This window comes from Tasmannia lanceolata, unplaced genomic scaffold (assembly GCF_043159265.1).
Source record: "Tasmannia lanceolata isolate RefF3 unplaced genomic scaffold, GAP_Taslan_0.1 ptg000013l, whole genome shotgun sequence".
Lineage (NCBI taxonomy): Eukaryota > Viridiplantae > Streptophyta > Magnoliopsida > Canellales > Winteraceae > Tasmannia > Tasmannia lanceolata.
Window position 1 is genome coordinate 36,020,032 of NW_027518690.1, and position 27,738 is coordinate 36,047,769.

Below are 27,738 nucleotides of genomic sequence, written 5' to 3' on the forward strand. Positions count from 1 at the left end.
TTACTTTTAGTATTACCTAAAAAGCTAAAAGTCAAAAAAGGAATGATATTTCCCCCCCAGATAAAATCCCCCATTTAACATTACGTATTCGTTAAGTTTTCAAGGCAAATAAAAACATTAAAGCCTAAAGGGGGTGAATTTATCCTGAACCATTATCACAGAAACCGTTAAAAGGGGGGAGGGGGGAGATTTTATCCGTTTAAGGGGTGAAATATCATTTCTGAAAGTAAAAACCCGACCCGATTTGAAAATCGAGTCGGGTTCAGGTTGAGAAAATGGTTCCTCGGGTCGGGTCGGGTTGAACCCCCTCGGGTTGGGTCAAGTCGGGTTCGGGTTGAGGAAATGGCTCCTCGGGTTGGGATCGGGTTGGCCTCAACCCGACCAAACCCGACCCGAGTTGCACCCCTACTCCATGTATTTGGTTCTCTCATGAAACACATGATTAGAGGTAAAATGAATTGTTGCTTGGTTGCGACAATACAACTTCAATTGAGTTTGCTTGGTTGCGACAATACAACTTCATTTGAGTGTAAACCTCTAAGCCTTCTCTAAGAAGTATTTGAAGCCACATGACGTGTCTCATGTGATATGGCTCTATATTTAGCTTCAACACTCATTAAGCAACCAATATTTGTTTCTTACTTTTTCATGTAACAAGATAACCTCCAACAAACAAGAAATATCCATCGGTAAGACCATCAAAATGTATGAGAGCCAGCCCAATATACACCTGTTTATCCTTCTGCTCATGTGTCTATGGTTGTCATCTAAAACACCTTTTCCAAGAGATCCAATATCTCAAGATTCTTTCAACTGCTTCAAGGTGATTTTAGCAACGAGAGTGCAAAAATTAAATAACCAAACTCACGGTGTAAGCAATATTTGGATGAGTAATCATAAGGTAGATGATTTTACCATCAAGTATCTGATAAATTATTGGGGCAGTGATTAGCTCGCCTTCTTGATCATGAAGCTTGTGATTTGGTTTTATAGGATACTCAGTTGGCTTTGCTCCTACCCTACTTGTTTCTTTTGACAAGTCGAGAACATACTTCCATGGAGATATGAATATCCCACACTTCGATCTATCCACTTTGGTTCCCAGGAAGTAGTTGAGAAGACCAAGGTCTTTTGATATCCAAGACCCCGAGATATTCTTTCAATTGTTAAATGGCTTTAGTATCATCACTTGTTGTAACCATCTCATCCGCATACGCTACGAGGATCATAGTGCTCTTTTCGTCCCTATTTATAAAGAAAACGTGTCTATTGAGACACTAGGCGTATACTTGACGGTTTGGAACCCATTTACACCCAACCTTATGTTTACATTTCGATAACTCAACAAGAGCCCAAGTGCTCTTCTTTTCTAACGCTTGCATCTTTTCTATTGTTACTTGTTTCCACTATGGATGTGCTTAGGCACCTGGACCTTTGGTTGGAATTTCAACTGAAGAAATACAAAACAAATAAGTTGTATGATTGTATCTACTTTTGCAACAATATTATTATATTTGCAGTTAATTCATGCATAATTTCAGGTGCATCCCTCCTCAGTGCTTGAAACAGATGAGGATGGACGCTTGCCCAACTATGTCGTCTACCATGAATTGATTGCAACCTCTCGTGCATTCATGCGAAATGTGTGTGCAGTTGAGATGTCTTGGGTCATGCCCATCTTAAAGAAACTAGAAAAGACGGATATCAACAAGCTCAGGTAATTGGTGATTTGGAAATGGTTCACCTTTTAGAATTAAATCTTCAACATCATGTAATTTCACCCCATTTTATTTGCAGTGAATTTGATGTTATTGTCTTTTGAAGCAAAACGTGTACGGAGATATTAAGCATTGATTTTTATTCAGTTGTGAATCTCATTTTAATTAGCAAACTGGTTCTGTTTCATTGTATCCAGTGGTGGCTCTGGTGCTTCTGAAGAACAAAGAGATAACGAGGGTGTAGAGGTAGATTTTTTGAAGAACGATGGTGGTGTCATTAAGGTCCCCGATGATCATGACAGTAAAATACAGGCAGCTCGTGATCGCTTTCTTGCTCGGAAATCAAAGAAATAATTGAGTCAACGAAATATTCGAGCGAATTGTGATGGAGCCTCATCAGTGAGAAGTGCATTTCATCCTGAAACGCAGAATGTGGTTGTGGTTTTGATTCTCAGGATGATGATTCCATGGGCTCTCGGTGATATGCTTAGTGGAAGCAAGTCGCAAATTTCACAACTGTAATCCTATAACTACGGGTGCGAAAAACGTGATCTGAGGATTTGTGACCAGTATTAGTCCGGCGCAAAGTGTTTGTATGAACTGATTAAACAAAGAAATGTATGTGCGATATGAAATCGTCCATGGACCAATGTGGCCTGATGGGTATTCTGGCCCAGCCCGTCTCGGGCCAAGCTCAGACCAATGGGATAAATTCAGGTGTGAAATAGAGGCCTGAGATTTTAGTTGGTCCACCTTGAACCTTGGCTGTGTAGTCTGTTGGACCGACTCGAGTATCAAGTTAATTGGGCCAAAGGTTTGGGTTTCTATTTATTAGTGTTGTGATGTCTATTTCCCTCTGGGATTTATATTCTATACTTGCTTCCACATCTGATTCCTCTATTTCCATCTTAAAGCTTCATAATCTTTCAGCTGCTCTTCAGGCTGGATCCCAAATGGGCTCAAAATCTATTTGGGCTGAACCTTTAGTCGGGTCAGACTCGGACTTTGAAACGTTACTATTGGCTGGACATGGACTATCGAAGTTAATTTCATGTCATTTTGGACTGAAATTTGATACGGCTATTCAGACTGGACTTGACCCTCATTCACTACCTTTCGAACACAGTCGGGCACATGATAGGCCCCAATATCAAAATACTGCTTGATCATGACTTGAGTTCCTTGCTGCGGGTCCCATTGTGATCAGATGATCCTACGGCCTAGATCAAGGTTGACAAAGAAGGCATCCTTTTAGCCTGGGTTTGCATTTTGTGGGAATCAGGAATCAAAATCAACATCCTATTCTGATTCCGGTTGATTTTGTGTTGGGCTTGTACAAGGATCCAGTGGATTACTTATGCCCAGTTTGTTTTGGACTTTTAGAACTGATTGCGAGTCCAAAACTGATTATTAGACTCCAATTTACATTTAATTTTGGGTCCAGTAATCAGTTTTGGACTCACAATCGGTTCTCAAAATCCAAAACAAACAGGGTCATAGCGGTGACCTACACTTGTGACTGGACCCATGCATACAGTTTCTGATCTTGTCCATTCCTCTAACAGGCCTACATGGCCTTAAATATTCACAAGAATTTGTCTTGTATCAGCGTACAATTTGATTGCTTATTAAATTGCACATAACCAAATAGACGATTAGAACAAAATCCAGACGAGCAATGCAATTTTTAGGTTTCCTAAGCCTTTTAGTGGGAGTGATGGATGGTTCAGATCATCTGCCATCATATAGGTGGTTCAGATGAGATGTCAACAATGGGTCCCACATGAGGACTTATATATATATATATATATATATATATATATATATATATATATATATATATATATGAGGAAAATGATTGTGAGCTTGAGGGCCCAAACACATGGGTCCTACATTTTTTGTGGTGATCCAAACCATTCATTTGCAAGGCCCCATCATAGATAGGGTGTGTACCAAAAATCAGCTCCATTGGATCATCCTAACCCCTCCAAAAGCGGAGGGCAAAAATGGGCAGATTTGTGGCAAACGGTGTCTGTCTATTTTGCCCTCCACTTTTGGATGGGTTAGGATGATCCTATGGAGCTGATTTTTTGTACACACCCTATCTATGTAAGGGCCTTTCAAATGAATGCTTCGGATCATCCTAACAATGTGGGCCCACATGTGTTTGGGCCCTCAAGCTCATATATGCAAGCTCACAATCATTTTCCTCACATATATATATATATATATATATATATATATATATATATATATATATATATATATATATATATGAGAAAACGGTTTCTACTCACAAGTGTAGGTAAGTTATCTACACACCAGCTTAAAATACAATGGAGGGCATATTGTTTGGGTCATCCAAACCATTCATTTGATTGGCCCTCACATAGATATGGTGTCCACAAAAATTCAGCTCCAAAGGATCATCCCAACCCTACGATTTGTGGAGGTGGATGTGTATAAACCTTCACAAATCTGTCAGTTTTTTGCCTCTACGGTTTGAAGGGTTAGGATGATCCTATGGAGCTGATTTTTTGTGGACACCCTATCTATGTGAGGGCCAATCAAATGAATGGTTTGGATCACCCAAACAATGTGGGCCTCCACTATATTTTAAGTTAGTGTGTAGATAACTTATCTAGACTTGTGTGTAGAAACCGCTCTCTCTCTCTCTCTCTCTCTCTCTCTCTCTCTCTCTCTCTCTCTCTCTCTCTATATATATATATATATATATGAGAAAAGTGTAGCTACACATACGTGTAGCTAACTTAGCTACACCGACGGCTTAAAATACAGTGGGCCCCACATTGTTTGGGTGATGCAAACCATTCATTTGATCCAGTGGCCCACATGGTTATGATCCTATACCGAACGGACATCCCATCCCTAAGATAAAGGACTATACAATCAGCGGTATTGTTCTTGATCGAACAGAAAAACAAAATAAGGCTTGATGGATTGAGTGATAAGGATCATCCAATTGAGGTGGGTTTAGAATAAATGAGCCAGATTTGTGGTCTCTACTCAGATCCACGGTCCTGATCAATTCCACGTGGCACAAGAGGGTCCAAAAAAGTGGCTGTTTGGAAAGAGCCAAACATCCGGTCTTTTTTACATTTTCAAACAGATAATGCAAAGGGCGTTGATAAATTCGCACCCCCTGTGGGATAATTCGCAACCCGGTCAACGTGATTTGAGGCAGACACTTTAATGCTTTTTAACCCAATTCACGTTAGAGGTGGTGCGAATTATCCTGTAGGGGGTGCGAATTTATCATCTATCATTGTCCGATACAAATTGTCCATTTTTCAACGGTTGACCGCTCTTAAGAAGATTTTAGAATTGGGCTGGACGAAAGATTAGTTGGAGGTGAAATCTGAGGTTCAAATCTGAAGATGCATGAATGATCATTTTCAGCTTATAAAAATACAAGCATTCATGGCATATGCCTTGCACAGGTGTAAAAGGGTGGGGCCCATTCCATGAAAACAAAATGGTAGGACCACAGAGACCAACATCAAATGTTTTAGGAGTAAAACGATGGAGCCAACGCATGGTATACATGAGGTGTACAAAAAGAGACCACAGAGACCATCCATGTCGCGTCCTTACTAATAAGGTGGTCCTGCCACATCAAAACATGTGTAAAACGATGGAGCCAACGCATGGTATACATGAGGTGTACAAAAATTCTATTGGAAATAGTAGGTTGGCAATTTTCCTTGACATTGGGATTTTTATTTTATTTTTGTCTTGGAGAATATTTTTGAAGGAAGATGAGTCTTAAAAAAGCTGAAATTTTTTATTTTCTATCGAAATTTTCCAATAAAAAATTTTCTTAAAATTTTCCACCGAAAATCTTCTTTAAAAAAGTCAACTGAAAATCTTCCATGAAACAAAAAAGAAATGACAACTCATGGTAAATATTATAGATTATAGATGGCAAATAGGAAAGTAATAAAAGAGAATTGACTGCAAGCTTTGGTGCAGGGTGGAATGGCCGCAAGAACCTTATGTTTTAGTGTAATGACTAATCACCTAAGGGTCTGTTTGGTTGCCCATTACCGAGGTTTTACTATGGTTTTTTTAGGAGTTTTGAGTACCATATCATGAATATGCTCCGTTTGGTTTGCAAAACAGTGAGTGAAAGCCGCGAGGATTTTGGGAGATGTTGGCCCTTTGTCGGCTAAACAGGCATCCATGTCGCGTCCTTACTAAATTCATAAAAAATGAAGATATTTTTCAGGAAAAGTATAGGCAAATCCTCAAATCTCTGGGATGCAACATCTCTAATCCGAGAGGGATTTGGTTTTTCGGGTATTTTTTCTGGAAATGCACATAAAAACTAGAAGGATCTAGTCCCATTTTTGTGTGAAATGATTTCTGGTTCACGGCTCGAGTGGCCCTTATGTTTACAATCTTGAGAACCCTTCTGTCTATAATCTCCCTAACCAACAGTTTCAACCCATGACATATAGGATTATTTTCACTTCAGCAATCTATGGCCTCGCGATGCCACGGAAGTTTCCTCCAAGCTAGGTGGTTGAGCTCCATGTAGGTTTCCATCTTATCTTTTTGTGGAAGAAGATTTCTATCAGCCCAGGTGGCAACCCAAGATGGGGTGAATTGGTGTAACGACCCGACTCCGTCGAGTCGCTACGAGCAAAGAAGTTACTGAAAAGCCACAAGGAATTTTATTTTTTAATAAACATAATGAGAGTTTATATTAACTACTACAATCCAACCATCAGTCTTATTCCAAAGTAAAACTTCCAGGTTCCGTCCATAAAACAAAACAATAAGATCTTAAAAGAGTTGCATACAGTTCGAGCTGTCACTCTACTTATTAAAGTAATAAAATAAGACTAAGATTCTAAGGAACTATGTAGCTCATCATTCCCAACAAGTCCATCGTGCTCTCCCATGACCTAGGTGTCTTCATTGACAAAAACTCCTTCATTCCCACATACAAAATCTGAGATGTAAACAGGGTTAGAGCAAAGATCATACAGCGGCTCCAAGCATGGTAAAGGAAACAATAACAAAGTTGGACATTTACTTTACGAATCTCTAGGCATCTAACAATAGAAACTAACACTTTACATGTTAATCACAATAAAGTTGAATATCCTGAACAATTTACAACTTGAACAATTAAAATTTGCAACCATTATAACTAGAGTACAGAAGAGGGATAATTAAACATTAACTACAAAAAGAGAACCTGCTACCATGGACGATATATGTATGTCATGAGTGTTGTGAGACGGTCAACCCCAAGGCCTCCTGGCTTTTTCCCCCAATTCTTTTCTTTTCCTTTCTTTTCTCTGCTCGTGGCCTTGACCGCACGACTAACCCCTACCACCCGTCTATAGGTAGGGACATTATGGTTTTAGATTACAGAATGCAATTATATTGCCGAACCACTTCGGGGATGGATCTCCTCAGATGCATTGCCAACTAAAGGTTGTACACAGTGCTCAGGTTGGCTTTGGACTTAAAGTCCCAGGTAGGTGTCAACGACCTCCCCAAATTCCCCTTTTCCTAAGTGCCCATGAATGGTTATTTGTTTGTGATTCATAACATATCACCTTGCTAGTATCGTAATCAACATAACTGGAATTACCATACTCACATACATTCCTACGACTTCCAACTTACTCTTACAGTTATATAAGATGAGATCTTGAAATTTGATGCATTTAATAATTGAATAGAATGCTACAAATCTATAAACAGCTGTATAAGAGATAAAATTAGAATATTAACTACAACAAGAGAGTATTGTAAATACCAAAATTGTTATTGTAAACATTACACATGCGAGTCAAGCTGTCACTTGCCTTATCAAACCTTGGATCTGGATATCGAGATGGCCTCTAAGTGAGAATGTCAGAGGAATGACCCGAAGATAAAATCATACCCAAGCCCTTTTAAGTTTGATATAAGATTAAGGAACTTGAAACCACTCGACTCACACAAGGACATAGAACTGATGAAATGATCTAACTTGTATGAAAATCATTTGGTTTGGCTCCATACATAAGTTTTTTGAGATCTGCCTATATATACCTAATATATAAAAGAGGATTTCAAAAATACTTATTTATAAGATCTGTTTACATACAAACAAATCAGCTTTAGAGGTATTACATGTATAGCCTTGATGAGATCGAAATAGTCACAGAAATCATTTTAGGGAACTCTTTGTGCACACATTGCTAGGTTATAAATGTGCCCCAAAAAAATTGTCTTATAACTCTTATGAGCATGCACTGGTAGGACAAAATATACATACCATATATCGTATGTAGAATTTTATGTGCATGCATTGATAAAATAGGAAATACCCAAAAAATTTATTTAAGACCCTATGCGTTTATATACTGTTGTGATGGAATACACTCAAAGCTCATGATAGATATTCATATATCCATGTATATGTATATATAAACTCATAGCTATAGTACTGACGAAAAGAGTATAGCTATGGTTATAACATATACTTAGAATTCATTTAATAAAAAGAATCAACTTCTATTATTTCAACGAAACGGATAACTTTCTCAATCAGTTTGCATGGCATGAATAGTATATAATGAAGTTCTAAAAATTCATCATAAGTAGAAAATATAAATGTTACGTTTGATAGCAGAAGTTGTAAAGCCGCAAGAACATCTCTGGAGCACTTCTGTCTAAGCATGGATTTAAGATGGTCCTTGAAGCTGATAAATTAATTTTATCAAAGAATGGTATGTTTGTAGGTAATGGATATTCTATAAATGGCATGTTTAAGCTTAGCATTGAGAAAATTATTTCTGCTTATATTGCCGAGTCTTTTGATTTATGGCATCAAAGATTAGGTCACATGAACTATAACTCAATTGCTCGCATGGTTAGTGAAGGGGTTAAAAGTAATTGTGATAGAAATCATGACAATTAATGTGTGATATGTAGCAAGTGCAAGATCACCAAGAAACCCTTCAAATCTGTTGAAAGAACCATCATTCTCCTTGAATTAGTTCACACTGATATTTGTGAAATGGACTTTATTTCATGAGATGGCAAACGCTATTTCATAACCTTCATTGATTACCATTCTAAATATGCCTATATATATCCTTTAAAATCAAAAGATGAAACTTTTGAAAAGTTTAAAGCATTTAAAGCAGAATTTGAGAACAAGCTGAATTTGAAAATTAAGACCATTCATTCAGATAGACAAAGCGAGTACATGAAAGGTGAATTTAATGAGCTTTGTGAAAGAGATGAAATTGTAAGGCAATTAACTGCATCTTATACTCTTCAACAAAATGGTGTAGGTCATTCATTCAGATAGACGAAGCGAGTACATGAAAGGTGAATTTAATGAGCTTTGTGAAAGAGATGAAATTGTAAGGCAATTAACTGCATCTTATACTCTTCAACAAAATGGTGTAGGTGAAAGAAAGAATAGAACTCTGATTGAAATGATTAACTGTATGTTAACTAGTTCTGGACTAACTTAAAATTTATGGGTAGAAACTTTATTTTCTGCTTGTCATATTTTGAACAGGATCTCTCAAAAGAAGATCAATCAGATGTTGCATGAGTTGTAGAATGGCAGAAAACCAAATATCTCATATTTCAGAGTTTGGAGATGTTTAGCTCATGTGAGGTTATCAGATAAGTATACTCCAAAGCTCGGCTATAGAGGAGTTGATTGTATTTTTATTGGTTATTCTACAACCAGTAAAGCTTATAGATTTCTGAATCTGGAAACTCCGTCTCCTCACATTATTGTTGAATCAGTGCATGCAAATTTCTTTGAGAATGTGTTTCTAAAGAAAGACAGAAAGTTGAAGTTGGTTCTTCAAATGAACTGAAGATAAAAGCTGTTGAATCACCAGAAAGGGTTACACCTAGATGAAGTTCAAGGGTTGTTACTCCTAAAACATTTGGGCCTGATTACTGCACTCTCTTGGTAGATAAGGATCCAGATACATATGCTGAAGCTATGTCCTCTAATGATGATTTTTTCTAGCGTGAAGCTATTGATGATGAAATGCATTCAATCATGTCTAACAATACTTGGATTTTGGTAGAACCTCCAACAGGTTGTAAACCTATTGGTTGCAAGTGGATTCTCAAAAGGAAATTCAAAGCTGATGGCTCACTGGACAAATTTAAGGCCGGATTGGTTGCTAAAGGGTACAAGAAAAAGAAAAAGTTTGACTATTTTGATACTTTTGCTCTGGTAGCAAGGATTACTTCCGTAAGGCTTCTTATTGCTTCGTCTGCTATTCATAATCTGGTTATTCATCATATGGATGTTAAAACAGCATTCCCCAATGGTGATTTGGAGGAAGGAGTCTACATGAAGCAGCCTGAAGGATTTATCACTCCTGGACAAGAGCACAAGGTTTGCAAGCTATTGAAATCTCTCTATGGCTTGAAACATGCTCCTAAGCAGTGGTATGAGAAGTTCAGAAGTGTGATGTTGTCCAATGGATATATGATCAATGGAGGAGATAATGCATCTTTAGCAAGTTCGGAGATAATTCGTGTGTTCTTATATGCCTATATGTGGATGATATGTTCATCTTTGGTACTGATATTGAAAAGGTTATTGAAGCTAACAGGTTTCTTGCTTCGAACTTCAGCATGAAGGACTTTGGTGAAGCAGGTATAATTCTGGGAATCAAGATTGTAAGATCTCTGAATGGTATTGCTATTATACAATCAAGTTATATTGAGAAGATTCTCAAGAGATTCAATCATTTTGATGATGCATCTGCTCCTACTCCTTTTGACCCAAGTGTCAAGTTGCTACGCAACAATGGTCAAGCTATTGAACAGCTTGAGTATTCCAAGATTATTAGCAGTTTTATGTATGATATGTGTTGTACAAGTCCAGACATTACTTATGTTGTTGGCACACTTTGTAAGTATACAAGTAATCTAGGGAGAGATCGTTGGAATGCTCCTATACGATTATTGAGGTACTTAAAGGGTACTTTGAATTATGGATTGCATTATGGTAGCTTCCCAGCAGTTATTGAAGGCTATAATGATGCTACATGGAATTCTGATAAAGAGGATTCTATATCTGTGACTGCTTGGATATTCTCTTTGGGTGGAGCTGCGATTTCTTGGAAATCAAAGAGGCAAACTTGTATTACCTACTCCACTATGGAATCAGAATTCATTGCATTATCCTCTGCTGGACAAGAAGTGTGGACCCCGATCCGAGAAAATGCTGAGGAACAAGCCCCCAACAGCCTGTGGACCTCCACATGTGAAGGAGAGCTCTACCAAGAAACTCTCGAAACGGATGCCACTCTCATAGCATAGCACGAGTGACGATAATGAGATACCTCTTGATCCAAGGATAAATCCCTAAACCAAGAGGTACCTAAAATAAACGCAGAGTCGCCATCCATGGATAGGCCATGGAACCCCAAAATCAAATCCTCTGTGCAATGGATAACCAGAAATATAAATGGGGTCGTGCCTGATTATGAATGGAGAAGTGTGGACCCCGATCCGAGAGAGGCGGTGGTGAGGGACGTGCCCCCACGTGCTAACAGTCTCTATGGATCATCCACGTGAATGGAGAGCTCTACCAAGAAACTCTCGAAAGAAAATGCCTCTCACAGCATGAGTGGCGATACAAAGGTGAGATACCTCTCGATTCGGGGACTAGCCCAGATTCGAGGCGTACCTTAAACAAAGAAGAGTCGCCATCCAAGGAAGTGGGCCAAGGATCCCATACTATGCTCTGTTGCAACGGATAGCCAGAGATATAAAAGAAGGTTCGTGCCTGGTTACGAATTTGGAAGGTCTAAAGAGCACCTCACCCGCCCAAGTGCAAGCACCTGGTCTCTAATGCCATTTATTTAATAATTTTGAAGAGTTTTGGGCGAAAATCATATGAAATGGGAACTAATATCTCCGAGAAGACGTCTGTCTAATCATGCATGTCTCGGAGATGAATAATTAGCACACATAAAAGAAATGAAAGAAGTGTCTCCTAATAATAGCTAGGTTATGAGTGTCATACCTAATTGGTTTCTGAGTTCTGGTGTGCAAACACATGCAGGCTACAGCTAAAGGTATAGGATATGTACATGAAAGTAAGAAAACACGGCAAAACATACAACACAATTCAATTCTATACATGACTGGACAAAATGAGTCCTAACTCTAATGCGACCTGACTCGGACCAAGATGGCCGTCCATCCCAGCTGCTCTACGTATCCCGGCCTCGGGAAGAATCGGAGTCAACGTAGTTCGATGCCTTATTCTAAACTATTATGCCTAACAATCTAGAACTGCTATCCTAGACTCGATCCACTAGACTCGACTGATTTTTAAAGCTTTTTGTACGATTACTTTAAATTCAAGTGAATTGTAATTTTTAGGACTCTCTATATGCCCTAACTAATGCAAGTTGGTTAGCCTTAAGCTAATGCAGGTGGGCCCTACATCCTATGTGTAACTAGGCTGTGCAACCTAAGGAAAACCATGGGCTGACTATATGTTTCCTAGTCTAGCCATCGGTTCGACTACATGTCTAACCGATCGACTCGAGGCCTCCTAACTCTAGGGACACTCACACGACAGGACACACCATATCAACAAATCAGGACAGACTCCTAACTCTAAAACACCCTAAATAGCTAGGACAGACTCCTAACTCTAGGGGAAGATCTTTTTAAAAAAGGGTTTGAATATTTTTGTAATTTTGAAAGGTTTGAAATGTTTATTTTTAAAGGTTTGGCTGGACTTGGGATGTGGATCCCAAGCTGCACTACGTACCCATTGGAAAGGGATCAAGCCAACGTAGTTCGGAACAGATTTCCTAACTACTCCTAATGACTCAAGATTTTTGAGATTTTTGGTTTTTCAGATGTTTTTGTTGTTTTTAAGTGTTTTTGACTCAAGGGGGACAAATCCTATCATCATAAGGGGAGGACAGACTCCTGATATCCCGCAAAGGTTGGACAGCATCCTATGCTTTGCGGGGGAAAAGAACAGAAACACAGCTCTGCAAGGGTTGGACAGCATCCTATACCTTGCAGGAGCGGATAGAAAAACATGATACGATGAGAGGTTGGATAAAATCCTAACCCCTATGATGATAGAATTTGATTCCTGAACAAAAGGACTGACTCTCTAGACTAAGGACGGATTCCTATGCTAGTGGGCTATCAAACTAAGATAAAGCTCAACAAGTAATAAGGAAAAAGAGACCTTGTGCATATTTGGCAAAGGTAAAACACCCAGCTGGGCCGGACAGCTACCTAGCCCTAGGGTGCAACAAATGTGCAACCCAATACCCATAAGGGTAAGGGTATGATGCCAAGCCGAGTAGGATGTTCTCCCAAAACCAAATGATGCACAAAGAGGAGGTTTAGCAAGAAAATGAGACTGGGTAAGTCTCTTAGACACAGAAGTAAGATAAAGAAAAATGCTAACAAGGAAAAAGAGACCTTGTGCATATTTGACAAAGGTAAAAACACCCAGCCGGGCCGGACAGCTACCTAGCCCTAGGGTGCAACAAATGTGCAACCCAATACCCATAAGGGTCGGGGTATGATGCCAAGCCGAGTAAGGTGTTCTCCCAAAACCAAAAGACGCACAAAGAGGAGGTTTAGCAAGAGAATGAGATTGGGTGAGACTCCTAAACACAAAGATGAGCTCCAAGAGAGGTGCTGACGAGACATGGCATGTCTCCTAAGGATGGACTCACTAATGAGACAAAGCTTGTCTCTAAAGGATACAACTTTCTCTGTCTGAGACATAGCCTGTCTCCCTGAGAGGACTCTAGAGAACTCTTTCATTGCCCTTGCAATGAATGGATTTCTAATTTCTAGGGGATACACACCATAAAGACTTGGACAAGTCTTTAAATAAATGAGAGGACTGCTACTTGGACTAAGCGAGTCCCCTAAGGATGGGCTTAGGCTAGCGCCTTCATCGCCCTTGCAACGAGAGGGAATTCTAATATCTAAAGAATTTAACAAAAATCTAAAAGACTGTGTTAGTCTATCAAAGAGAGAAGGAAAGTCTACCAGATAATCACAAATTCCATTCTATTCTTATAAAAATAAATCAAGTACTAAACAAAGAAAAATTTTCAATAAAACAATACACGATCTATAGCAATTATAAAATGATAAACAACATTAATTAGTCCAGACCAGCCGCTGGATAGCCTAATAAAGTAAAAACAATATCAAACACTTCAAAACCAACCACAAACCCCAATACGGGGACTCCAATGAAATCAGATGATGCCAAAGTAATCATCTGATATCAAATACATGATAATATTTCTAATCCCGCCTTGAGATCAGACAGTACTCATGTCGATAATATCGAACAGAGTAGTCATCTGATCTCCTTCTTCCTATTAACAATTTATTTAAATAAATAGGAATGAGTATAATAAGCTTTGAGATAATCTCACCTGAACAATACATTTATCTTCATAATCTAATTCAAAACTTAAAATAAAAGAAAAGTAATAAATTCTCAATATTTTATACAAATTTTCCAATGATATTTCTAATCTTATACAAAGTATAAATTAAAAGAGGCATTTATTTGATATATGTAAGCAACGAAGTATAACTAAATCTTAAAAATATGATATTTGCTATTGTTAAGGTGAAATAAGGTTGTTAGTATCAAACAGGAAATGGCTACCACTATTAAGGTGTGAGAGGGAAAATTCTAAGAGTTAATAAAGGCTGGATAAGCCTAAAAATGAAAAGGGGAGCGCTATTCAGACTATGTAAGTCCTCTAATAATGGGCTTGGGCTATCGCCTTCATCGCCCTAGCAATGAGAGAGCAAATTCTAAGAGTTACTAAAGATTGGACAGGTCTAAAATTGAAGAGGGGAACAATTATCTGGATATAGTAGAATAAATTTTTAGTGTCTACTCATTTGAGTAATGGTATCAAAACCTGTATTTTCAACAATAGCACTGCAGTTATCTGAATCAAATGAATTAAAATCATCTAGGTTATCTAATAATCTGGACACAAATAATCACAAAAAAATATATAAGTCAAACAATTTCAAGTATATGCACTGTCAGAAGCAGATAATAACAAAAGTTTAATAATAACTTCTCTTTAGACGTGGTAATACAATATAAGTAATTAAGGTAATGTGCTATAAAGAAATTGTGTATGTTGCAAATAACTCAAATTACAGAAACAATGACCTGCTACATGTCTATTCCCTTATAGGCTTTACTTCCCAACATACCTTCATATACCTGTGTTTCTTTCTCGAATCAAAAGCCCCCTTCATGCTGTTATCTTAAACAAATAGTCTACAAATCCTTTTCCATCTACTAGTTCTTTACCTTACTAAGTCTCGAAGCTAACATAAATCTATAGCAAAGCTCTATTTGCTAATTGACATACATCATATACCAGTCACTGATCATGACCATAATAATTAATGAACTAAAATGGATTACTGGACATACAAAACTACACAGAAACAAAGTCATATTAATAAATTCTATCGAAGTTTTCAATAGATATTAAAACTCATGGAAAATGACTTGAATCTTTCAAAATTTGTTGAGTTGAACAGAGCAATCATGAAAGCATTTTAAACACATCAACTACTCTCAGTATTCACAGACCTGCTTCATGCTTATTTTTACAAGAATCACCACACACATATATATATATATATATATATATATATATATATATATATATATATATATATATATATATAAAATGAATGAATCTAGACAGGTATGCACTAAAAAAATCAAAAACAACAAATTAAAAAATATCTCGACACATTTTTTTTTTTTTACAGTTCAAGGATTATTTCTCAAAACATATCAACCTCTGTATCTAAATAAACCAAATGAACTAAAATGAATGTTGATTTCATCCTCATAATTTCAAATCTTTTCAATTCATAAAAAAAAAAATCTGATTTGTCTCAATTACCACAACAATACAGACTTCTATTTATCAAAAATCTTCAGAGAAGGCAATCTCCACGTTAATTTGTAAATATACCAAAGAGATCTATAATTCAAAGACATTATTCTTAATGAAACAGAAAAGCAGAAAAGCAGAAAAAAGCAAAATCATTAATCATATATATATATATATATATATATATATATATATATAAATATAGTAATGATAGCTTACTTGATAGAAATGAGAATTTAAGTTGCTGATTGGAATTCTAATCAAAACAGAGCTTCGCCGGAGAAGATAATCCTCGCCGGAGCAAAATCGGAGGATGATCGAAAAAAAGTATAGCATCAAAAACCCCTTTCTCTCTCTTCTTTTTTCACGGATTTTTCTTTTTTTTTTTTATATGTGCGCAGATCGGTCGGAGCTCTGTCGGTTTCACCGGAGAAGACGATCGGAGCTAGGACTTGGATCGGAAATTTAAAGAGAAAATTTCTCTCTCTTGCTCTCAGATCGCAGATCTCTCTCGGAGTTTAGATGATCGGCCGGAGCTCAAACTCACCGGAAGATGTAGATCGGAGAAGAAGAAGAAAGAAGTTAGGGTTTGTAGGATGGCTAAAGAGAAGGTGAGATTTAGGAAGAGGTTGAAGATAATAACAATGACAGAAATTAGGCAAAGAAGAAGAGGAAGCAAGGAGCAACAATAGCGATGCTAGCCGGAGCTCCGGTGAATGGCTTGAGAAGAAATATGTTCGATCGGAAAAAAGGGGTTTGGGTTTTTGTGAGATTTTTTTTTCTTTTTTGTTTATGTTAGGGATTTGGATTAGATCTGAGAGATAGGGAGTGGGAGAAGATGTTAGAAGTAGCTGAGAATCGAAGCTAGATCCGGCAGACATGGGGGGTCCGATCGGAGAAGACGATTTTCGGAGATTGACCGGAATCCGCTTAGATTGATCGGAGAAGAAGAAGAAGAATGGAGTTGACAAGATCTTGCCTGAGTTTCAATGGATCTGGCCGGAGAAAGCTTGGATAGATTGAGGTGCTAGAGAGGTAGTGGCTGATGGATGAGGATGATGTGCTCACCGGTGAGATGGCCGGAGAAGACTTTCTCTCTTCCTCTCCCTTTCTCAAATCTGGAAATAAGAAAAACTACGATCTGGAAATCAGAAAAACCCCTCTCCTTCTTCTCTGCAAAAAAATTTTTTTACAGTAATTCTGAATTTTTGTATATATAGAAAATATATCTGTTGATAATGGCACTACTACCTGATGGGCACACGAATGCGCGACCCCATCTGGTTAAATCACCCCGCCCACTTGATAACTGCACTAACTCCACTTGTCTTTTCCGAAAATTTTCATCGGATTTTTCTGAGATTTTGCAGGGGCTTTTCTGAAGTCTCGAGGCTTCTAAATATGTGTTCATGGGCATTTGAATCGTTAGGTTGACCTAGATTTTCATTAAAAAGCAAAGATTTTGGGATAAAAATCAAAACCTAGTGGGCCACCCCTTGATTGCACTACATATACTCTCTCAGCCCGTTTGCTGGGCAAACGCGCTCAGCTCTTCCTGAAATTTTGCAGGGGCTTAGCTGGGACCCTAAGCTAGCTTGGGGTGAAATTTGGAGTTCTATCTCATTTATTTGATGAGGCTTTGTTCAAACATGAAGGGATTAGGGTACGGTCAAAATGGGGTGTCTACAAGAAGGTCCGAAGAGCACCCACAATTCGTCCGAGTGCAACCACTTGGTCTCTTATGCCATTTATTATTAACCTTGAAGAGTTTTGGGCGAAAATCATGTAAAATGGGAACAAATATGCTCGAGCGGACGTCTACATAAACATGCATGGCTCGGGGATGGAATAATAAGCGCACGCAAAATAATGAAAGAAGTGTCACCTAAGCATAGCTAGGTTATGAGTGACATGCCTAATTGGTGTCTAAGTTCTGATGGACAAGCACATGCATACTACAGCTAAAGGTATAAGGTCTGAACATGAAAGTAAGAAAACACAACAAAACACACAATCATAACAAATCATAAGACTCTAAACGATTGAGCCCGAGTCCTCGGATGGGCTGATGTTCATCCAAAGAAGCCTACGTATACCCGCCTCCACGAGAATCAGAGCAACGTAGTTCTTCGCACCTATTCTAAGCTATGATGCTTAGGACACCTAGACCTCTATCCTAGACTCGATCTAAAAGACCAGACTAGTTATTAAAGCTTCTTGAGCGATTATTTAAATTCCAGTGAATTGCGGATTTTAGGACACTCTATATGCTCTAACTAAATGCAGGTTAGCCCTAAGCTAATGCAGGTGGTTCCTACAACCTATGTATAACTAGGCTGTGTTTCCTAAGGAAAACAGGGTGGACTAGCGCATCATATTCTAGTCATCAGTCGGCGATGTGGATCGCCAACTGACCGGACGGAGGCGCTCCTATAACTCTAGGACAAACCCCTAACTCTAAAACAAGCACACAACCAATCAAAGACTAAACCCTAACTCTAAAACTCTCTATCTAGGACAAAGTCTTAACTCTAGAGGAAGATTTTTTCGAAAAAAACAGGTTAATGAAATATTTTTGTACTTTTTTAAAAAAGAGTTCGAATGATTTATTTACAAAGTTTAGCTAGACTTGGGATATGGATCTCAAGCTGCACTACGTACCTCGTGGAAGAGGATCAAGCCAACGTAGTTCGAATCGAACTCTCCTAATACTCCTAAAACCAAAACAATTCAAATGACTAAAAGCTTTTGATATTTCAACCGTTTTTGAATTTTAAGATATTTCAAAGCTTTGGGATTTTTAAATGTTTTTAACATATTTTTGGATTTTCAAATGTTTTAAATGTTTTCGGTTTTTTAAATGCTTCAAATGTTTTTTGGATTTTTAAATGTTTTCACCCTTTTTGTCAAAGACTTAAGGGAACACACAAAGCAACACCCTGGGCCAAACTCCAGGGCTAACAGGAGAAACCCTTAAACCTGGTAAACTAATGCCAAAGACAAGAAAATGCTAACACTACCAAAGGGACGAATGAGTCAAAGACTCTCTAATAATGCCATCCCAAAGATAGATGAGTCAAAGACTCTCTAATAACACCCTTTTAAAAAAAATAAATGAGTCAAAGACTCTCTAATAAAACCGCTAAAAAACAAATGAGTCAAAAGACTCTCTAAATAGACCAATGAGTCAGAGACTCTCTAAAAAAAGCACCTGAAGGACGAATGAATCAAAGACTCTCTAATAACCACTAAAAGACCGAGTTGGTCTCCAACTATAAGGGGATACAAGTTGGGATACAACTTGAAAGGGTTCTACAAATGAGGCAAGGCACACCTTCTATGAGCGATTTTCTAGTGAGCCAGAGCTTGTCTCGTCAAGGGTACAACTAAACTCTACTGAGACACTGTATGCCTCCTATGGGTTAATTTTCTACAAAACTAAAAAAAAAGGCTCCCTAAGGGATAGATTCTAAAATGACGAGGCATGTCTCCAAAAGAGAATCATTTCAATGAGACCGAGTGTGTCTCCTAATGCTACTCATTAATGAGACCATAATGGTCTCCTAAATAAAGGGCTCTAGATAACTCTTTCATTGCCCTCGCAATGAGGAAGAGAAACTACCATCTAATGGTTTCTAAAAGAGACTGGATTAGTCTTCTAACTGAAAGAGGGGAGTGCTATTCAGACTAAGCAGGTCCCCTAAAATGGGCTTGGGGCTAATACATTTTTACCTTGACCTGAAATAATGCTTATTCTATTTGATCCACTATCACTTCATAACTGTTATTGAAAATATTTCACAAATAAATGCCAATGAACATGCAGACCCAAATAATTCATTTGACCCTTTAAAAGATATATTCTACTATTTATTTGGACAACTACAATGTAAACAACATCAACTATTAATCTGAAATCATACAAAGGCAATTTCTAGTTACAAGATAAACTTTCTACCTATGCAATATGATCAAGGTGTCTTAAAAAGACATGCTCAGCTAATAACCATGAACACATCATCAGCCCTTCACGTATGAAGCCAACAATTACCATTAGGTGAATCCTTTCATAACAAACATCTTACATTTCACTTCCAGGTTAGAACTAAACTTCCAATAAGGTCTTTTAGGATTTTATATTTGCAAACTGTCAAATTAAAATATTATATCCTTATATAAATGAAATTAAAAATCCTTTTGCAAATAATGGCATATCTAAAAAAAATTCTAAACAAAAGTGCCTTATAACATTTTTTATTTTTCAAGCTAAGATATTGAAGACTGATACATAATTTATGAAACACAGAATGCATACACACAAAGATACATCTTATTATGTAATTGTCCTGCTTCAGCACAGAGAAAACACTAAATGGCTGCTCTATTCCAAAGCAAAAATATATATACATGTGAATCACTACAACTGCCATGTTTTGGATCACAAGAAAATACAGACATATAAAATCGTGAAACATTTTATCCAATTCCAAAAGAAAAATTCATTCATCCAACTATAAAATCGTGACATATTATGCAAGGTGGCAAGAGAATGGGCCTTGATAATCTGCTATATAATTGACGAACCTAATGAATTGACATTGCTAATGCTCTGCTTCAACATATCATTGATAATTAAAGATTCTTATGAAAAAAACCCCTTATACTAAACTGCTTAAGCTACTCAAACATTACAAAACCAATTGCTATTCACTAGATTTCCACTATAAAGAAATAGTATAAACAGGCTTAACTGGACTTTATTCAGGACTTGAAATTTACTATCACAAACTAAGATAAGAGTGCAAATTAAAGTATAAAATTCAATGTAATAACAAACTACAAGATCATGTCTTATTAATGAAAGTAATAACATAGAGACTTACCTGAAGCAAGCTAAAACTCTCTTTTCTTTTCTTCTACCTTCAGCTCCAATGGCACTTTCTTGTTCCTTGACCTTAGATCCCTCTTCTAAGGGAATTGAGGTGTTAAGCGTTACCTCCCTGATCTTGAGAAAACAATGGCGAATTCTTCTCTGAGATCCTTCGAATCTCCCTGTTAGACCTGAAACTCTTAATCTACAATTTCTTATCTACTATTACTCTGAATTTTATAAGAAAATACTGAATACCCGGCCAAGTAAACAGAGGAGATGGTCATATTCATAGAATTTTTGGCACCAATTTGAGTTACAATTGACAAGATCTAGAGTTAAAGGCCTTGATTTCAGGTTTATGAGCTCAAATTTGTGGTTTGAAAACAGATCCAGAGCTTCCAAAGCTTAAACAAAATCCAATAAGATCTCAATCAAAAGAAGAAGAACTTATGATTAGGGTTTGGGAAAAACTAAAATTTGATGGTTATCAAAACAAATTATAGGACAAATTTAAGGTAGAGATCAAGGTGAAGAAGACTATAACGAAAATATCACCAGAAATTGACCGGAATCCGATCGGATTCTCGCTGGGGAAGAAAACCAAAGCCAGATCTCTCTCTCTCTCTCTCTCTCTCTCTCTCTCTCTCTCTCTCTCTCTGGAATTTCTCACGAAAATGAGCTCTCCCCCAAATCCTTGCTCGAATGAGATTTTAGAAGTGAGGGAATGTGAAGCTGGCCGGAGAAGAAGATTTCCGATCGGAAAAGAGAGAAGAAAAAAAATGAAATGGGTTAGGGTTTGGGCTTGAGATCTGAAAGAAACAACTTATGATAAAAAGGTGTAGATGACAGTGGTGATGCTAAGAACAAGATGGAAGATGACCGACCGAAGCTCCGGCAAGGTCGGCTGGAGAAGAAGGGGAATCAAAAGCTAGGGTTTGGAATTTTTCCTCTTCTCTCTCTCTCTCTTCAGATTTTCGAACGAAAATGAGTCTCCTTCATTTTTTCGTTGATTTCTAGTTTTATACAAAGAAGGCATGACTGATATTGGCACTACCCATTTAATGGGCGCACCAAAGTGATGAGCGTGCCAATTGGGATGGGACCCGGACGGGATTATGCACCCCCCTTTTAAAAGAAAAATGATATATTTGCCTCTTTTCCATTGGACAACCCCCTTTTCCGATTTATTACACTGACTTGTACATGCTGAAGGCACTCCCCGACCTGACTAATTCATCCCTCTTACTCCTAAACTAACACTACACCACAAACCGCGCTCTCTTATCGTGCAAAATTCAACGAATTTTAACAAAACTTTATGGGATCTACTTAAGACCCTAAACTACACTATGGGAGAATTTAGAACACTAAGATCAAGGTTCACTGGGGTTTCAACCCAAACCAAAGTAAAGGGGTTTGGTCAAAATGGGGTGTCTACAGGAAGCTGACTGGCTAAGAAGCATATTGGTTGATATACCAATATGGAGTAAGCCAATACCACATTTGACCGTGTATTGTGATAATAAGGCTGCTTTGTTTCGGGCAAGTAGCGAGTGCTATAATGGCAAATCTAGACAAGTTCATCTAAAGCATAATCATGTGAGAAGGATCCTGACTGATGGAATTATAGTCATGTAGTATGTTAAATCAAGATTAAATTTGGTAGATCCTTTGTCAAAGGGTTTGGGTAGAGACCTTGTGTCTGATACATCGAGGGGGATGGGTTTAAAGCCTATTAATTTGTAAGTTGTACATTATGGATACCAACCCAATCGATATTCTCCTGGGTTTTCATTGGGAAGAACGAAGTAATGTTACAACTATTGGTGCACATTAATAAAAGTTCTTATTTTCTTCCCCTATGATGTGTATGTGCATGATCCTGTATGAGATAGAGATTGAGAATTCAATTCTCATAATGAATCTATAGACCGATGGTTTGATTGGAGTTGACAGGACAACTCTTAATAGATTCACCAAATGAAACTTGCATGTGAGAGGTTGAGAATATAGTTCTCTTAAAGAAACATCCATAGCTGTATGGCGGGGTTTGCAAGTTGTAAGCCTAAGGGTTCTCATGGATTTAATCATTCACCTTTACCTTTTTATTTTGATGCTAGAAAACTTAAATTGAATAGTCTTTATGGACTAATGTGTTGCTTTGTAGTGTTGTGCTTTAGACAAGAACTTTACATGCCATATCGCCATTACACAACACAACTCAACACATGGCTTGCGGATCAACATGCACAAGGAACCAAAGAGGTTGCACATACATTGGAGAGATCATCATCTGAAGATTATCAAGTCAAGAGTTCAAGTCAAAGATCCCATAAGCATGCCTAGCAAGTGCCAGAAGAAGCTTGGAGATGAACTAGCATTGGTGGCCTTCTCATGCAACATTGAAGATGTCCAAGAAATGGAGGAAGTCACATGACTTGAAGAAAGTTGAAGAGTTCTCTCGCAAGTTAAAGATGTCCAAGAAAGTGCGGAGGAGTCAAGACATCAAGAAGACTCAAGGTTTTACACTTTTAGATTGTATTGGAGTCCTCTTGTTTTAAACGTATTTGCACTTTCAAAGGTTTTTAAAATGGTTTCGTAAAACAAATTTGATATCTTTAGAAACCATCCACACTCCCCAAAAGGTGTTTGAAAACTTTAGACAAAAGCCCAAAGACCAAGGCCCAAGTCTTGTGGACCCCGATCAGAGAGAGGCAGGGGACGTGCCCCCAAAAGTCTCTAGATCATCCATGTGAAGGAGAGCTCTACCAAGGAACTCTCGAAAGAGTGCCCCTCACAGCATGAGTGGCGATGTAAGGTGAGATACCTCTTGATTTGGGGACTAGCCCAGAACCAAGACGTACCTGAAACAAGAAAGAGTCGTCATCCAAGGAAGTCGGCCCTGGATCCCATACTATGCTCTGTTAGAATTGATAACCAGAGATACAAAAGGTTCGTGCCTGGTTACAAATTTGGAAGGTTCGAAGAGCACCTCATCCGCCCAAGTGCAAGCACCTGGTCTCTTATGTCATTTATTTATTGATTTTGAAGAGTTTTGGGTGAAAATCATGTAAAATGGGAACATATATCTCCGAGAAGATGTCTACCTAATCATGCATGCCTCAGAGATGAATAATAAGAACACACAAAATAAATGAAAGAAATATCACCTAAGAGTAGCTAGGTTATGAGTGTCATGCCTAAATGATGTCTAACTTCTAGTGTGCTAACACATGCATGCTACAACTAAAGGTATAAGGTCTGCACAAGATATAACAAATACGATAAGCTAGAAAGATAAATGAGCTACAACTAAGCATATGATCAAGGTAAATAAGCAGGTAAATGCTACAGCTAAGCATGCAAGTAAAGAAATGATCACGCACTATTATAATCCTATGCAAGAAATCATAATCAATATACAAACATAAGCCTTAAAGTACTAACAACAAACCATAAGACTCTAAGGCATAAACCTAAGTCTTTAGATGATCTGATGTTCATCCAAAGAAGCCTACGTATCCCCGCCTCTTACAGCAATCAAGGCAACATAGTTCTTCGCCCTATTCTAAACTATGATGCCTAACACATCTAGGACTACTATCCTAGACTCGACCTAGAAGACTTGACCTATTCTTAAAGCTTCTTTTGCAATTATATTAAATTCAAGTGGATTGTGGATTTTTAGGACTCCCTATATGCCCTAACTAGATACAAATTAACCTAGTCTAATGTAGGTGGTTCCTACATCCTATGTATAACTAGGCTGAGTTCCTAAGGAAAATAATGGGATCACTAGCGCATCCTAGTCTACTCATCAGTCGGCGATGTGAATCTCCAACCGATCGGACAGAGGCGTAACATACTCCTAGCTAGGACAGACTCCTAACTCTAGAACAAACACAATCAGGACAGACTCCTAACTCTAAAACACCCAAACATCTAGGACAAACTCCTAACTCTAGGGGAAGATCTTTTTGAAAAGATTTTGAAGAATTTTTGTATTTTTAGAAGGTTTGAAATGTTTATTTTGAAAGGTTTGACTGAACTTGGGATAAGGATCCCAAGCTGCCTACGTACCTCGTGGAAGAGGATCAAGCCAACGTAGTTCGGAGCAGACTTTCCTAACTACTCCTGGTGACTCAAGGCATTTAAAAATGCTTTTTTGATTTTCAAGTTTCCAAGTGTTTTTTGAGTTTTGACTCAAGAGAACAGAATCCTATCATCATAAGGGTAGGACAGACTCTTGACATCCTGCAAAGTTGGACAGAATCCTATACTTTGCGGGGGAAAGACAGAATCTCGACTCTGCAAGGGTTGGATAAAATCACATGACTTGAGGAAAGGTTAGACAGAATCCTAACTCCTTATGATGATAGGACAGACTCCTGAAACTGAAGGACTGACTCTCTAGCTAAGGACAGAATCCTATGCTAATGGACTAACTCTCTCGCTAAGGACGGACTTCTATGCTAACGAATTGACTCATAAACTGGTAACTCTAAGAGAGGGTGCTATCTAGACAAAACATGTCTTCTTGAAGAATAGGAGACAAGAATGGTGCTAGTGAGACTGGGCAAGTCTCCTAAACATAGAGATGGGCTCCAAGTATCCTTATCATCGCCCTTGCAATGATAGAATAGGGGTTAAGCAAATAAAAGACTAAATTAGTCTTCTAATGAGGTGCGGCTTATGAGACTACAATCTAATATGACTTCGATCTTCAATTGGATTCTTCAAGTCTTCACTTGTCTTGGATCTCCAATGTCTTTGGCCTTCATAATGTGGTCCAATGAGAGCTTCTTGGCCTCAATCCAAGCAATCTTGTCTTTAAGCAATCATGATCTACAACTTTGACAATCAAACACATTAGTGATCTTAAATCACTTGTGTATTGGAATTATCAAAATAAGATGGAAATTGCCAAGGTGGGAACCATTGGGCTTACAAGGGTTTAAATGATTTTATTGAAAAGTTTGACTGAACTTGGGATGAAGATCCCAAGCTGCCTATGTACCCTGTGGAAAGGGATCAAGCCACCATAGTTCGAAACAGCTTTTTGAAAAACGTTTTGAGTGTTTTTTTTATATTTTTTGGATTTTTGTTATTTGATTTTTATGTATTTTCATCCCTTTTGATCGAAAGGGGGGTTTGGCTCAAGAGGTTGCCGTCCGTCATCGCCTACCCATTCACACAACAATCACATAAACAAATCAGGTTTTCCCGCTACCCAAAGAGCACTTATGGCAGTTTAACTCTTCTTAAGATAATTCTCACAAAATGGACTAAGAATGAGAAACAAGAAAACAGAACTAGCTAAGCTTGCACAGATAATAAAACATGGTGGACTAGATGTCTGATCTCCAAAGCAATACATACTAGGAAAATATTGACATCCTTCTCCTGCTCCATATTTGCACAAACTCAATTTGTCTGTTCTTCCTTGATAGAAGGAAGGATTGTGAGGGCTCACTTGGAATTGTGACAGTCATTGACATCTAATAAAACGAAGGGCACGAGTAGATTTATCCCATTACTGAACATGGTGGCAGAATGTCACTACCCTAAGAGGGAGCTGTGTAAGTTTTAAAATTGACAAAATGACCCATAGGGCACCCTAATTGGTATACTGATTTAATGGGTCACGAGACATGGAAATAATTCTTCTTTCAATGGGGTCTAGATTTACCAAGGTCCAAGCCAAGTCAAAACTCCATTATCCATGTTCCCTTTGCCCTTGCTGCTACTATTCTTAATTAGAGGAACAAACAACTCAAACGGAGTACAGACACAACATAAACCAAAACCAAAACACAACATAAACCAAGCCAAGTCAAGTACCAAACCCACATGCATTTGTATATCCTACAGATATGAAAATGAGTCAGCAGGGAATTAGAGAGGAAGAAAATGATGGGTTTACCTCTTTGATAGAGCTCCAGTCTCCTCTAATCCTTGCTTTTCAATGGCCGTGAGAGCGATGATCGGCATGGATGATGGTGGCAAGGTTGGATCCGGCGAGAAAATGGTAGAATCCCCTTTCTTGATCTCTCTTTGTGTATTTTCCCCAAACAACAATGGAAAAGATGGTGATGGAGGGTTGCTGAAATGAAAAATGAAAAGAAATTTATGGAAGTAATGGTGTTCGGCTATGGTGGAAATGGGTTTGGGTAATCTCTGGTTAGGTAGAGAAGGGTTATTGCTACATATTTGGGTTTGAAAACAAAGGAGCTAGTGGGGGAGGTTGCAAAAGGAGGTGGTGATGGTGGTGTTTGAAGGTTGAAGATGGTGGGGGGGGGGGGAGGTCAGAGAAGACCAAGTGGCCGGATTTAATGGTGTCTTGAAATGGGTTTTGATGAAATAGATGGGCTTTAGGTTGGGCAGAACTGGGGTTTAGATCTAGGTGAGTTTGAAGTGGGTTTTGAAGTGGATTTCTATGGCTGATATAGAGTGGGGGAGAAGAAGGGGATGATCAGAGATGGTGGACGGAGGTGGAGAATCCAAATGGGTTTTGAAGAAGGGTCTGGGGTGGAAATGGTGATGGCGGAGGTGGTGGAGGAGGTAGCAATAAGAGGTGAGGGTGAAGATTGGCCTGCCGGATTCCGGGTGGAGGCGATGGGGAGATTGGGGAAGATGATCGACCTTCCTCTCTCTGGATTTTCTCTCTGTTTTTTTAGATGAAAAGGAAAAAGAGTTTAAGGGTGGCTGAGATGTAGGATGATGGTGATGATGGAGTTGAGGATGGTGGTGGTGGATGACGGTGGTGGTGGAGTTGGTTTGGCCGGTCTCCTTCTCCTTCCTCTCTTTGCTGCTGCTGTTCTTGTGGCTGCAAAATGGGGCTCCCCTCTTTTCTCTCTTTCAATGGTGGTGTAGGTGGTGATGGGGGCAAGCGGTGGTGGCCGGCCGGATTTAGTGGTGGTGGGTGGAATGGTAGAGATGGTGGCTTACAAATATTGGTTTTTAAACTAGATTTGGCTTGAGGTAGAAGGAGAAGAAGATGAGGATAGAGATGGTGGTCGGTGGAAAATGGAGGTGGATGGGGTAAAGATGGTTGAGGTAATGGAAGGAAATGAAGAGGGTTTGATATGGGTTTTGGATTAGAAAATAGTGGTTGTTGATGGTGGTTCAATGGTGGGTTTTGATTTGGGTTAGAAAATAGAACAAGAAGATGAGGTCTGCC

At 38.4% G+C, this 27,738-nt stretch overlaps 1 protein-coding gene and 1 long non-coding RNA gene across 2 annotated transcripts in view; one reads left to right on the forward strand and one right to left on the reverse strand.

Annotated features, from left to right (window-relative positions):
• LOC143890042 (RNA helicase family protein) overlaps positions 1-2,547 on the forward strand; it is a 136,641-nt gene extending 134,094 nt beyond the window's left edge. Inside the window, exons 15-16 of the mRNA XM_077394566.1 lie at positions 1,542-1,717; positions 1,916-2,547. Coding sequence (XP_077250681.1) covers positions 1,542-1,717; positions 1,916-2,072 — 333 coding nt within the window. The 3' untranslated portion in view covers positions 2,073-2,547. The remainder of the gene's footprint in view (positions 1-1,541; positions 1,718-1,915) is intronic.
• Positions 2,548-6,472: 3,925 nt separating this feature from the next.
• LOC143889189 (uncharacterized) lies at positions 6,473-27,648 on the reverse strand. Its single transcript, XR_013254780.1, has 3 exons — positions 26,482-27,648; positions 20,569-20,737; positions 6,473-6,696 (listed from the first exon to the last, which is right to left on the reverse strand). It is a non-coding gene; the product is annotated as an uncharacterized LOC143889189 (long non-coding RNA).
• Between the last annotated feature and the right edge of the window lie 90 nt (positions 27,649-27,738).